The sequence below is a fragment of the Capra hircus genome, chromosome 3, assembly GCF_001704415.2.
Source record: "Capra hircus breed San Clemente chromosome 3, ASM170441v1, whole genome shotgun sequence".
Lineage (NCBI taxonomy): Eukaryota > Metazoa > Chordata > Mammalia > Artiodactyla > Bovidae > Capra > Capra hircus.
In genome coordinates, this window is record NC_030810.1 from 91099591 (window position 1) to 91114047 (window position 14457).

The window sequence follows — 14457 nt, forward strand, 5'->3', positions numbered from 1 at the left end:
GACCCCATGGGCTGTAGCCTACCAGGCTTCTCAGTCCATGGGATTTTCCAGGCAAGAGTACTGGAGTGGGGTGCCATTTCCTTCTCTAGGGGATCTTCCTGACCCAGGGATTGAACCCAGATCTCCCACATTGTAGGCAGACGCTTTACCCTCTGAGCCACCAGGGAAGCCAAAAATGATCATCAGGAACTATGTAAATGATTGCTTCTGTAATGTTCCAAAGCACCACGGTCATTGGTGGGCCCTCATTATATGTGTCACCAACGAAGACATTATTTATTTTTTTTTAGGAATTAACACATTCTTTTTATTTATTTTTTTATATGGTAATTCAATTGTTGATTTTTTTCCCTTTTTTTAATTATTTTATTTTTTTAAATTTTAAAATCTTTAATTCTTACATGTGTTCCCAAACATGAACCCCCCTCCCACCTCCCTCCCCCAACGAAGACATTAGAAGGACATTTTTCTAAAAGTACAGTATCAACTACCTTCATAGATTTTAAAGATAAGCATCGGCCTATATCATCAAACCAGTCTATCTGCAGAGACTAGAGAGTGCTCCTAGGGAGGAGGAATATTAAATAATTAACTTTATTTTATGAAAGTAAAAGTGTTAGTCACTCAGTCACGTCCAACTCTTTGGGACCCCATGGACTATAGCCCACCAGGATCCCCTGTTTGTGGAATTCTCCAGGCAAGAATACTGGAATGGGTTGCCATTCCCTTCTTCAGGGGAGTCTTCCTGACCAGGGTTCGAACTCGGGTCTCCTGCACAGCAGGCGGATTCTTTACCATCTGAGCCACTAGGGAAGCTTTATTCATTTTGCTTGTAAATGAGTAAAACCAGGTGATAGTTAAGAAAAGTCAGTTCTTCACTGAGGTGATTTTTAAATTGTTGCTTCTGTTATTCAGTCGCTCGGTCATGTCTGACTCTTTGCAACGCCATGGACTGCAGCTCACCAGGCTTCCCTGTCCATCACCAACTCCCAGAGCTTGCTCAAACTCATGTCCATTGAGTCAGTGATGCCATCAAACCATCTCATCCTCTGTCATCCCCTTCTCCTCCTGACTTCAATCTTTCCCAGCATCAGGGTCTTTTCCAATGAGTCAGCTCTTCCCATAAGATGGCCAAAGTATTGGAGCTTCAGCTTCAGCATCAGTCCTTCCAATGAATATTCAGGATTGATTTCCTTTAGGATTGACCGGTTTGATCTCCTTGCTGTCCAAGGGACTCTCAAGAGTCTTCTCCAACACCACAGTTCAAAAGCACCAGTCCTTTGGTACTGGCCTTCTTTATGGTCCAACTCTCACATCTGTACGTGACTACTGGAAAAATGATAATTTTGACTATACTGGCCTTTGTTAACAAAGTGGTGTCTGCTTTTTAATATGGTGTCTAAGTTGTCATAGCTTTTCTCCCAATGGGCAAGCATCTTCTAATTTCATGGCTGCAGTCACCATCTACAGTGATTTTGGAGCCCAAGAATATAAAGTCTGTCACTATTTCCATTGTTTCTCCATCTATTTGCCATGAAGTGATCGGACCAGATGCCATAATCTTAGTTTTCTAAATGTTGACTTTTAAGCCAGTTTCTTCACTCTCCTCTTTCACCTTTATTAAAAGTTTCTTTTAAGTTCCTCTTTGCATTCTGCCAACAGGGTGGTGTTTTCAAAAGCAACAGTTTCATATTCCGCTATGCTTCTCACTTTACAGGAAAGCAACCAAGTAGGGCTTAATATTCTAAAAGCTCCTATAGTTAGGATCACTGTAGTTAACATTCAATTACTGAGCTGTACCTAATTTTCTTTGGTTCAGCAATTCAGTGATAACCCTTAATTTTTTAAGAAGTCAATCAATTTACTCAATTTCTACCACTTACATCCTGTTCCCTTCCAATACTTAAAACTGACAGCACTTAACACTTCGACTTTGTTTCAGTACCTAATTAAACATTCAGTTTAACTGAACAAGTCAAAATATGGAAAGTGATTCTGAAGCTGTTCTGATCCTCCTCCTTTCAGTCCCTGGGGATCCAGGATCCAGATCTGTCTTTTTCAACTGTGGGTGATTTTTTACTTCCATGGTAACCTGGCAACATCTGAAGATATTTTTAGTTGCCACAACAGGGGTTTGGGGGCATCTAATGGTATAGATCAGAGATGCTGATGATTATCCTACAGTGCACAGATAAACCCCCTACAGCAAAGAATTATATGGCCCCAAATGTCAGTAGCACCACTTCTGAGAAACCCTAGCCGAAATGGAATTCCATCTATTATCTTCTATATGGTCAATGCAGTGTAACAAAACACACTTCAAACACCAGTCTACAAATACCATCAGAATCTAATTATTCAAAACTTACAGCCATTCATTCAGTACTATTTATTGAGTAACCATTATCTCATAGGCACTGTAGACAGAAGGAAAGAAAGATAATCACTGTCCTTAAAAACTGTCTGGCAGAGACAGACAATTGACTAAATCCAGGTCCTTGCCAGAAAATTCAGCACTATCTGTTTCCTACTCCTATTAAAAGCTTAGCTGAGAGAAATCATAGGCAAAGCATTATTTGAAGGATATGCAGTCCATCTATGGATCCAGGTAGAAGAGGTCCTTTAGTTAAGCTGGATGATATTTGGGTCATAGTATCTTTAGTTCTTGAAGAATGCCCTCACTAAGCTTCATATTAAAATTATGCTCTCTGTTCAGACTGATGAACACCACAAGAAAGTCATGTGAAACACTTTACTAACTTGCCACACAAGTATTCTACATACCATTCAGTGCCATCCGTGTAAAATTACATGTAAATTTCTTTTAGAAATTAGAATTGAAATATTTATTTCTCTCTGGTGACAACTACACAATCATTTCTCTTTATTCTGGCTGCTTCCAGGTGGCGCTAGTGGTAAAGAACCCGCCTGCCAATGCAGGAGACGCAAGAGATGCAGGTTCGATCCCTGAGTCGGGAAGATCCCCTGGAGGAGGGCTTGGCAACCCACTCCAATATTCATTCTTGGAGAATCCCCACAGACAGAGGAGCCTGGTGGGCTACAGTCCACGAGGTCACAAAGAGTCAGACATGACTGAAGCTACTTAGCATGCAAATCAAAGCTAAATACAACCTCAACTGTATCGACTATGTAGGCTCTTTCAGCCTGGACATTTGTATGCTTTCCCATCCCTAACCCAGCTGGTCTTAACAGGTATTCTTATTTTTCCTATGCTGGGTTCTCTGGTTATTTTTACTTTACCATCAGTTTATTACATCTGTTTTGGCCATAAGTTGTCTCCATGTACAAAATGTGGTCAGTTATGAAGAAAATTAAACATGAGAAAGCGTGACAAGACAACAATTAGAACAGTACTGCTGTGCTGTGCTAAATCACTTCAGTCCAGCTCTTTGCGACCCTATGGACTGTAGTTTACCAGGCTCCTCTGTCCATGGGATTCTCCAGGCAAGAATACTGGAATGGGTCTTCTTCCAGGGGATCTTCCCAAACCAGGGTTCGAACCCACATCTCTTACGTCTCTTAAGCTGGGTCCTTTAGCGCCACCCCAATAGTACTGCGAGACATATGCACTGACTGCTTTCACAGCTTGAATGAAACCCCTAACGAAGGCAGCGAGGGTCACAGAAAATATCCTGAAAGAGCTCATACCTGAACTGAACACCAAAAGACAGGCTGCTGCTGCTGCTGCTGCTGCTGCGTCGCTTCAGTCGTGTCCAACTCTGTGCGACCCCATAGACAGCAGCCCACCAGGCTCCCCCGTCCCTGGGATTCTCCAGGCAAGAACACTGGAGTGGGGTGCCATTTCCTTCTCCAATGCAGGAAAGTGAAAAGTGAAAGGGAAGTCGCTCAGCTGTGTCCGACTCATAGCGACCCCATGGACTGCAGCCCACCAGGCTCCTCTGCCCATGGGGTTTTCCAGGCAAGAGTACTGGAGTGGGGTGCCACTGCCTTCTCCGAAAGATAGACTAAGTGTTACTTAAAAAGATATGAGGGTGAGGAAATATCCTAGGCAAGAAATAAAAACACAGAGATAAGAGAGAGCTGAGTATATTCAGGGAACTGCAAGTGCTTTTCTTTTGCCAGAACACGGGGTATTCTGGTGAGCACTGAGGCACAGCACAGAGGAGGAACTTTGGAGACCACGCTAGGGCTTTGAACTCTGGCCTAAAAAGCATGATTAAAATATTATAACAGTAAGGAATTTACTGTAGTAATCCAGGGAAGAAAAGATGACCCTTACAAACTGATATCCCTGTCAGTTTCCAGACACATCAGACATCTTTAATTAGTAAAATAATCCCTTAAACTAATTAGAAAAGAATACAAATTCTACCCTCACCCTCTCCCCAACAACATTAATCTTTATAACATCACTTGGAAACGTGGGGTCATTCACCAATAGGTATGAGAGGAACATGTCAATGTTCTTTGGACAAATATGGAAGAATCTTCACTCCCAGATTCCGATATTATCTGGACTTACAAGCAGTGATAATAAGAAAAACTAAGGAACTCTGACAGCTTTCATCTCACTATGGACAGACAAGAAGCCATGTTATGATTTTATGTCTCCAATCGTTCCAATCACAGTTTCTAAAACAGAAATAAAACTCTTCAGTGTCTCTGTCCTCGCCTCGCTTTGTTTCACTGAGATCTGCATTTGCAAGTTCGCAGGCTCCAGCAGCAGTTCTGTTAGGAACAGACAGCCAGTGTCGTCCTGAGCAGTGAGGTAGGCTTTCCATGGCTGAGTCCCAGCCCGGCTCATCGCGATGGTCTGGATGTTCACGACTTGCAGCGCCATCTGCAGGGTGTCAGGATGGACTGCTCCCTGCCACGGGAACACCTGCTGATGAGCAACTTTGAGGCTCAGCCAAGTTTTCTCAAAACACTCAGCAGTAAGCTGGTGATTGGGGATGAGCATGAGGGCTCCGGAATCAGGGAGTTCCTGAACCCTCTCCTTGTTCTCTTCGGGAATCAGGGATCCTACAAGAGTCAGAAAGCTTATTTAAGAGATGCTCTCAGTCTGCTGAAACTACATTTTAAAATCTAGATTTCTGAAAGTACACAATGTGATTTTTATCTTTGGAGAAATGGCTTAAATAACCAATGGCAAATTTTCTTGTTCACAAAGACAAAATTCAAGCAACAATCTGAAGTTTAGCTGGGGTACTTTACTCTCTACCATAAAGATTTTTCATGACAAGATAGAAAATAAGGATGATTTTTACCTGATGTGGGAAAGGCTGCAGTGTTAGGAAGCTCTGGGCCATGATGTTCTACTCCCTGGCATTTAGCTATGGTTGCCCAGCGGGCTTTGCCGTATACTGGCACCAGAGTGTTGAAGTCCAAGGCCCAGCTGTTCACAGGTCTTTCTGCCTGATCCTCCAAAAGTCTGAGGGAAGGGTCAGATTTAGGGCTACACAGGATCTGCTTTGCTTCACTGATGCCAGCTAAGAGGAGGCGGTAATAGAAGAGACCTCGGTCTCGTACTGCCATGTCCTTTTCTTCCTCTGAGGAAAGATAACAGGTTGAGTTAATTAAAAATAAAAACATTCTTTCTATCCCTGTGCCCACCAGAATAGGAGGGAGGAAACCCTAGAAAATGCTGACATTTTCTCCTTGGGTCCCAGACACAGCTCATCAAACAATGAAAGCTGTGAGAACCTCTACAACCGACGTGAAAGGGTTAGTCATTCAGTTGTGTCTGACTCCTTGTGATCACATGGACTGTAGTTAACGAGGCTCCTCTGTCCATGGAATTCTCCAGGCAAGAATACTGAGTGAGTTGCCATTCCCTTCTCTGGGGGATCTTTCCAACCCAGGGATCAATCCCAGGTCTCCTGCATTGCAGGCAGGTTCTTTATCATCTGAGCCACCAGGAGGTATACACAACTGGCCACAGCAAGTACCATTTCCTCTGAAGAGCCTACCTATGCAGTAGTGTAACAAGCGGCCTAGCATGTCCTGGCACTCAGCTGGGCGAGAGAGGAAGAGGCGCAGCACAGCTGTGAGCAGCTCCATCTTGACAGCAGGGAACGTCTCTGACTTCACATTCTCTATGAAGTCTTCCAACACATAAGGAGCATTGGGGATTCTCGTCCCATGGACACCGAGTAACCAGATAAGTGCCTGCTTCCCCTAGGGAATTAGCAAGTAAGAACAGATGCTTAACATTTGGCTGTCCAAAACCCAGGCGAGAGCAGACGGCAGACAGCAGCAGGTTTTGCTTTTCCCCTAGAGTTAGCAGAAAAAGTGTATTTTATTTGCTTCAGCTTGCATTTATTGATCTACCCCCTACTAAACTCTCTACAACAAACAGGAACAAAATTCTACACAAAAAAGGAGACTTATGACTCTCACGCCTATGTTGTTTAAGCAATAAAGATTCCTCAGTTTTGGGGCTTTGGCCCCAATTTGGGGTTTCATGCTTCAGTGGAAGTTACTGGAAGATTTCCCTAAGTTACTCCATTAAAGTGGTGATTAACCTAGAGTGCACATTAGAAAGGCTTCTTGAAACTGTATGTGTCCAGGGGTTCCCACTTCTGAGTAGCTGAGTAGATCTGGGATGAAGTGTAAACACATGTAGAAAGTCCACAAATGACTCTGCTTTTCATGCCAGCTGAAAACCCTATGGTCTAAATCTCTCACTCAGAATAATGAATACGTTACATGAGATTAATGGTATCAAAATATTTGTGAGGAAACCATAGTTAAATCCTAATGTTTTCATGATTTATATCCTGCCTACACCCAAAAGAGAATCTGAGGTGGCAACTGATTCTAAGAATTCCCACTTCAGACACTGCATAGAAAGAATAATTCGATTCCATTTCACAGAGCAGGTCCCAAGCACTTCCCCTTTATCAGGAAGTAAAGGAGAATCGTAGTCTACCTCGCTGTCTTGAATGTTCTCCTCACAGCCGGGCAGGGCCTGACACACAGCTTCCGTACACTGAGGACACAACCATGCCAGGTCTCGGAAAGTCTGCACCACCACTGCAGCAAGCTCAGGACACAAGAGCACAGGGTTAGAGCCTCCGTGTGGGAAGGAATCTTAAGAAAAGTCACACAGTCAGGCTGCAGGAATGTCTGCAAAATGGGAGTTGGAGGGGGTGGTCAGTGATCACCTGAGAAAGGTCTGGCATGGGCAACAAGTTCTTAAATGAATGTTGCTCTTCTCTGATTGCCATTAGGATACAAGAATTAATGTATGCAAAGGCACTTGGTAAACTGGAAAGCCATATACAAATGTGGGGGAGTGCTGCTATTGAATGATGCTCTGAAGTATAAATGGAGACACTAGGGCTGGGGCTACGGTGAAGCGAGCAAGGTGCCAGGTTGTAAAACATAAGAGGACACACAGAGGTAGCACCTGCATGAACCTGAGACTGAGTGACTCTCTATATACATTACATGTATATATATATACTCTTTTCTCGTAAGGCTTTTTTTTAAGCTGTGCCGGGTCTTCGTCGCTGTGCGGGCTTTTTTCTAGTTGCGGTAGGTGGAGGCTACCCTCGCGTTGCTGTGCATGGGCTTCTCATTACTGTGGCTTTTCTTGTCGCAGGGCATAGGCTCTAGGCGCATGGGCTTCAGTAGTTGTGGCGCACCGGCTTAGCTGCCCCACTGCATGTGGGATCTTCTCAGACCAGGGACTGAACCGGTGTGCCCTGCATTGGCAGGTGGATTCTGAAACACTAGGCCGCCAGGGAAGGCCTCCGTTCTGGCTCATCACAGGACACTGCATATAGATCCCTGTGCTGTACAGTAGGACCCTGTTGTTTACCCATGCTCTATATAGCAGTGAGCGCCCCTTTCAATGTCTGTATTCTTGGCACCTTGTTTGTGTCATTCTAGTCCCAGGTCTGGCAGCCACTGCTTACAGTTGCTGTTGTAAAGCAAAAAGAGGGACAAAGGTGGGGAAATGACAAGCAAGGTCATCCTAGCACCCTTCATTAGCTAAACAACAGCCTTGAAGACTCACGGCAACCTGGAGACTCCCTGCCCTGTTAGGTCTATATGCTCCTCTGATGGCAACAAATGATGACGTAAAGAAAAACTTAAACCTCTCATATTCAACAACAAACATGTTCTGAGAAACCATCACAGGCCAGGAAATTGGTCCCCCTCCGAAACACACAAAAAAATCCTAGAATGGTAGCTATTACCCGTGGTAATGTGCTCTTGTCGAAGGCCCAGCAACTCTGTTAGAATCTGCATACACTGATCCGTATAGGTCCTGGCGATGCCACCTACAGAGGAAGGAAAGCAGAAAAAGTGTTAAGTCAAATATTAGCACCTCATTCTAAAACAATTTCCTACCAACCAAAAACAAAGAGGACCGGAAATACCTAAAAAAAAAAAGAATCACACCTTGCTTGATGAAATAAGAATTTAAGGGAACTTAGGTAAAAATGAATTCCCTATTGAACAAGGTTGAAAATTTCAGAGTATTTATGTGGCAGCCAGCTTGTTGCAGCACACCTGCGCAGGAGTATTCCTGCTGGGGACACTTGACCGCAGCCTCCAGATGGCAGGGTTTCTACTCCCCTCTTGTTTCCTCTTTTCTGCCCCTAAAAATAGCCATACTTTATTCTACATAGGAGAGTTCCTCCTCCTCCTCCTTCCCTTGAAGTCCTCCAAAACTGAGCTCTCCAGCTGCTTTCATGTTGTGGCTCACTCTAGCTCTTTAAATTCCAGACATGGTAGTGTGAAAAGGTCTGTAGGCCTTAGGTTTTACTCCATGTTGGTCTACTCAGCATAATACGGAGTAGCCCAGAGTAGAAGCTCAATAAATGATTGTTGAATTGACACAGGACTTTGAGTCAGGAAAGTTGGGTTTCAGTCCCAGTTCAGGAACTATATAAACTTTGGGCAATTTAAGAATCTTTTTGTGCCCGAGTTGCTTCATCTTGAAAACGAAGTTAATAACCACTTGTCCATTTTTCTTGACTGTCTCACAAGACTGTAGGAAGACGATATACAGAAAAGCATTTTCAGTAAGGTACAACAAGAGGCAATATAAATTGTGTTGGACTTCCCGGATGGTCTGACAGTGGATGGGAATCTGCCTGCCAATGCAGGAGGACACGGGTTCAAGCCCTGTTCCAGGACGATCCCATATGCTGTGGGGCAGCTAAGCTCGGGAGCCTCAACTACCCAGCCAGAGCACCAGAGCCCAAGAGCTACAGCTAGGGAAGCCAGTGCACCTAGAGTCCATGCTCCACAGCAAGAGAAGCCACACAATGAGAAGCCCGTGTACACAATAAAGAGTAGTCCCCGCTTCCTCAACTAGAGAAAGCTTCAGAGCAGCAACTAAGACCCAGTGCAACCCAAAATAAATAAATGTTTTTTAAAATCAATTAATTAATCATGTGATACTTTGAATCACCTGTAGTCTATATCCTAGAAAAGACGTGGCAACGCCGGTGTTGGCCAAAAGAGCCTTCCTCCCCCACTTATTTGCAGTCACTGACCCAGTGTTTTGAAGCTAGATCCTTTCCCTTGAAGCAAGACTCATTCCCTTTTGCTCTCTGTGGTTCCCCAGCTCTCTAGCTGTTTGGTATAGTCTCTCATGAAGGAAAAGCAGCAGACACCTACCAATGGCGAGGATGGCAGCCTGCGCGAAGTCGGCGGACACGTCGGTGCAGTACCCTCGAAGCTCCTCCAGCACCTGCTGCACATTCTCATCGTTCACCAGCTCACACAGCACCTCCACCTTCTGGAGCTTGATGTAGTGGGGCTCCGAATAGGAGCAGAAAAACTTCTTGTAGTGGCTGCTGAAGTGACCCGGCAAGCTGTGCAGGATCTGGCGCACATGGCAGAGGGCAGCAAAGCAGAGCTCTCGACTCTCTGAAGAACAGGCAGCCAGCAGAGGGCCCTTGACTTGCATGAGCACGTCGGTCTGCACGTGGGGGAATTTTTTGGCCAAGATCAGAAAGAGTTTTGTGGCTCCCATCACCACGCCTGGGCTGCTGCTCTTGAGAAAACTGTCCAACAGATTGAGAATGTCAAACAGCTCCTCCTCACTTCGGGGTTGGTAGCGGAGCAGAAAGTTCAAGACTTCAGCCTGGCCCCACTGGTCCAGTTTTGACATTCTATCCAAAAAAGAAAACAAATGGGCTATGTTAGCAACAAAATTAGGACCACCTCCATGCGATTGCTCTGTCACTAGTCATCTGCTCATCACGATAAGGGGAGAATTCTTAAAAATGCGTTGTACCATAACTGAATTATTCTTTTTACATATTACTTAAAGTTTATACAAAGTCTTTAAATAACAAGATGAGTTCACAGTACAAATGCATTCTCATCTAGGGCCAAAGACATGATTGCTATAGCCTAGACCCAGACTCTCTACATTGTAAGATAGTATGTGTGAATGGCTTAGTTTGGGGGACATAATGACTGCAGGGACAGAACCTATCCCTGAAGGATCTTTCTGCCATCTCTCTATATTATCAAAAGAAACTAAGACCAAAAAAAAAAAAGACACACAAAACTTACAATGAAACATGAGGTAGTTAATGGTTACAGTTAACTTTTTTTTTACTGCTCTACAGAAGTTGTTCAAGAACCTCTCCTTCATTCAATACATCAACAAGATCCGACTATGATGCAGAGATGCAGATCTGATCATGATAAAAAGAGAACAGAGGCGTCCAAACCGATTTAAGAGATGGTGGGCGATGGGCTTATTGATGACAACACCTCCTTCCTGTTTCAGAATTTCCTCTAGAGACCTTAGGCAGTTCACAACCACAATTGGATCCTGGTCGCGCAGCAAACTGTATAATTCATTTACCAGGGCACCATCTACAAAAGAACAAAGATCTCATATAAACAGAAACTTCAGAGTCATGGGGGTAGAGCCAGAATAATAGTTCCAGGCAGACAAAACTGAACCTCTCTGCTATTACACAAAAGTAACAAAAGCAGTAACAATGCACAAGGCTAAAAATTGCCATTTCCAGACTATCCTAAGTAGTTGATGCAAAGAATTTCACCTGAACCCCAAAGAAAGAACTTCTTTAAGCTCAGAAAATACCAAGCCTTGCATCCTACTTAAAAGAGACACCTACGGTGGAAGGGAAGTTCAAGAGGGAGAGGATATATGTATATTTCTGGATGATTCACGTTGTTCTACGGCAGAAACCAACACAACATGTAAAGCAATTATCCTCCAAATAAAAATAAATTTAAGAAATAAAATGAAATTTTAGAAAAGGGATATCCAGTAGAGCCACATTTTTATTTTCTACCAAACGACATAATGTTTCACAAAGTCATATAATGGAAGCACAAATAAATACTGATGATGATAGATTACATTGAAACTTACCCACTTCAGAGTCACCATGAAGATTATGCATCTTGGCACAGCCAAGGACTGCTACCCTCCTGACATATGAAGCCTTATCCCGCAGACCATTGAGAATTGGCTGTTGGATATATTCCTGCACACCAGGCATCCTAAGCAACACATTCTGGAGTCAGCCAGATCCTAAAGTACTCGTGTTGACATAATTTAGTCCCTATTCACTTAACAGAGGGCTTAGTAGATGTTTGAATATGCATTGGTCAGATTCTTCTCAACAAACTCAAGAAAGCTGCTGCCAAACTTAAAATGCATCACTTGACTTTTCATGTGGAATAATGCTACACAGGCAAGTTAAAATACACGCACATTTAGAAATCTTTAACCATCTCACTGAGAGTAAGGTAGAAAAAAATCCCTTAATAAAATCATCTATATAGTTTTTTAAATCAAAGTAATGGCTGACAACCTGAGTTCAGGTTACAACCGTGTTTCTCCCAGTATTAAGGAACTCAAATAAATTGTCATCATTAAAATTCTGCCTGTGACCACATGAACTCTTCAGCCACTGAGATGCAGGAAGGGAAGAGAGAGCTCACCTGAGGCTACACATGCTCCGTAATGCCAGCCCTCGCACCATCGGGTTGGGGTCCGAACAGTCTTTGCACAGTGTATTGATGGCCAGGAGAGCCAGATCTGGTTTCAGGGGAGCGTAGGTACACATGTAGAGATAAACTAACTTCTTCTGAACAATATCCACAGTGGCACTAGCTTTCACCATTTCCATGAAAACACCAGACATGTCCACCCCTTGAGTCATGTGCCTGAAACCAATACACACAGCAGGGAAAAGTAAAATATATGATCCCCAACCCACCACCACCAACCTACAGAAAGCCTTTTACTTATACATGTCCTGGATAGCTAACTAGACTGTGACCTTTCAGAGGGAAGCAACCAGGTCTACCTTTTCTATCATATCACACAAAACTTACCATGGCCTGCAATAAACGTTCTTCTGTTCATTCAACAAACACAGAATTCCTAGTATTGATGCATTCCAACGGCATTCAGCTTTTACATTCCAGGGATATGTTCTGGGGACATAATCTGAGGAAGGCATGTTCTCGGATCTGAAGGAACTCAAATCTACCGAGCGGGCAGACAAGGACACCTCTAATTACAGAATGACTGATAAGTATCACAACAGAAATAACAGATAAGGTGCAGTGGGTATCTAACACTGCCAAGAAGTAATACCTGAGTCAAATTAGCAGGAGCTCCAGGGAAGTGTAGTAGATAGGTAATGATACACACCGTAAGGCATGTGGACATGAGCAAGAATGGTATATTCTTTTGACAGTCTGAAGGTAGTTAACAGGGTGTTCCTTGGATGTTATGGTAAGAAATTTGGACTTTATTCTGTAGATCACAGTAAACTGTGATCTCCTATAGGAATTTGAGGGGATGTCTGTTCAAAATGCAGATTCCTGGGTTCCATCCCACCTACTGAAATCAGAATTACTGGATTGAATGAAATTTTTACATTTTCTTAAAAAGCATTAAAGAAGCATGAAAAAAGCATAAAAAGCATTAAAATTTTAAAAAGCATTCTTAAAAACTTCCGTGCATGCTAAAGTTTGTGATAGAAAGTTTGCTACAGGCAAGAGATACATTGTCAAATTCATATATTGGAAAATCATTCTAACTGAAATGGGAGCAAGATGACCTAATACTCTGCTGTTGTTTTAGTCACTCAAGATGACCTGATACTTTGTTGTTGTTTAGTTGCTAAGACATATCTGACTCTTTTTGCAACCCCATGGCCTATAGCCTGCCAGGCTCCTCTGTCCTGGGATTTTCCAAGCAAGAATCCTGGAGTCTGTTGCCATTTCCTTCTCCAGGGGATCTTCCTGACCCAGGTATGAAACTGGAGTCTCCTGCATTGGCAGCAGATTCTTTACCACTGAGTCAGCAGGGAAGCCCTGACCTATTCTTAAACCACTGCAATTCTTTTTAATAAAGAAAGCAGAACAGCAGTGCCAATTTTTTAAAAAAAGGACGGATATTTAGAACCATAAATCCATACCACCTGACTTGAGCAGTGAAGATCAGGTGTCATCAAGACTGACTCCCACATTTGGGCAGCTGGGTGGTGACATGTATCAACACAATACAAGCAGAAGAGCAGGTCTGGGAAGGTGGAGGGAAGAATGCAGGTGCTATTTTGCATGTCTTTGAAGACATATCCAGGCAGAAATGCCAAGCAAGCAATAGGATGTCTGAGTCTGAGGATAAAAAAGGACGTTTGTACTAGATATAGATCAGCAGTACAAGTTCAAGATATGGTTGAAATCACCCAGCTGAGTAAAAGAAGCAAAATATGCCCCACAAGGGAGACTTATATGTCATTCCAGAGAAGCAGAAAGGCCAAACCGTACAACTGCCATGTATGAGAATTCACTAACGCTTTCTGCGCAGCCATGGGGAGAGAGGCCTGCTGGGGGTGGCAATGGGGGAATTAGGGCGTTAGGTGATACCTAATCACTCGCTGGATGACACTCCGATAGCGCAGCCTATCAGCCTGAATGTGAGGATTACACAGAGCCTTCTTCAGCTCCTTCACCACGTCCTCGGAGCCAAGGTACGGCATCTTCTCCAACAGTCACGGGGCAGTTTCCACAGATCCCTAGGGAACTCGGGCTCCTTCTAGCCCTGATGTGGGGACCTGGGTAAAGGAAATGTCAGTCAGCGAAGGGACAACAGGCGCGATCTCGCCCCAGCCTTGTCTTCCCCAGGGCCCGCAACCAGGACCTAGCATACTCAACTTCAACCCTCTTGCTTCCGGGAGCAGCCCACCCGAGGCTCTGCGATTCTATCCCGGGACCCGCAGGCTGGTTCACCCCGCCCACAGAGCTCTCCCCAACCTCTAGGTCCTCGGCTTGATTTCCAGCCCAGCAGCCAACTGTCCGTGAACCCCTCCCTCTCCAGTTCCAGCCTTTCTTGCGCCTCCACGCGGTTGCCGTCACCTAGAGGCCCAATCAAGCTCTCTGCGGAAGTCCCGCCTCCTCCAGAGGGACCGCGTATTGCAGCTGCCAATCACCCTCTCCCAGTGAGCG

The 14457-nt window shown here is 44.1% G+C and overlaps 1 protein-coding gene across 2 annotated transcripts; it reads right to left on the reverse strand.

Moving 5' to 3' along the window:
* On the reverse strand, positions 4053 to 14378 carry AP4B1 (adaptor related protein complex 4 beta 1 subunit). Of its 2 annotated transcripts, none has more exons than XM_005677855.3 (11): positions 14266 to 14378; positions 13879 to 14066; positions 11938 to 12162; positions 11363 to 11493; positions 10689 to 10836; positions 9622 to 10118; positions 8190 to 8273; positions 6914 to 7017; positions 5952 to 6159; positions 5250 to 5531; positions 4053 to 5004 (listed from the first exon to the last, which is right to left on the reverse strand). In XM_005677855.3, the coding sequence occupies exons 2-11, from the start codon at positions 13989 to 13991 to the stop codon at positions 4577 to 4579; spliced, it is 2220 nt and encodes a 739-aa protein (XP_005677912.1). In that variant the 5' UTR covers positions 13992 to 14066; positions 14266 to 14378; the 3' UTR covers positions 4053 to 4576. The 2 variants fall into 2 exon arrangements, with proteins under 2 accessions (XP_005677912.1, XP_017901424.1); XM_018045935.1 differs by having other exon boundaries at positions 14167 to 14283.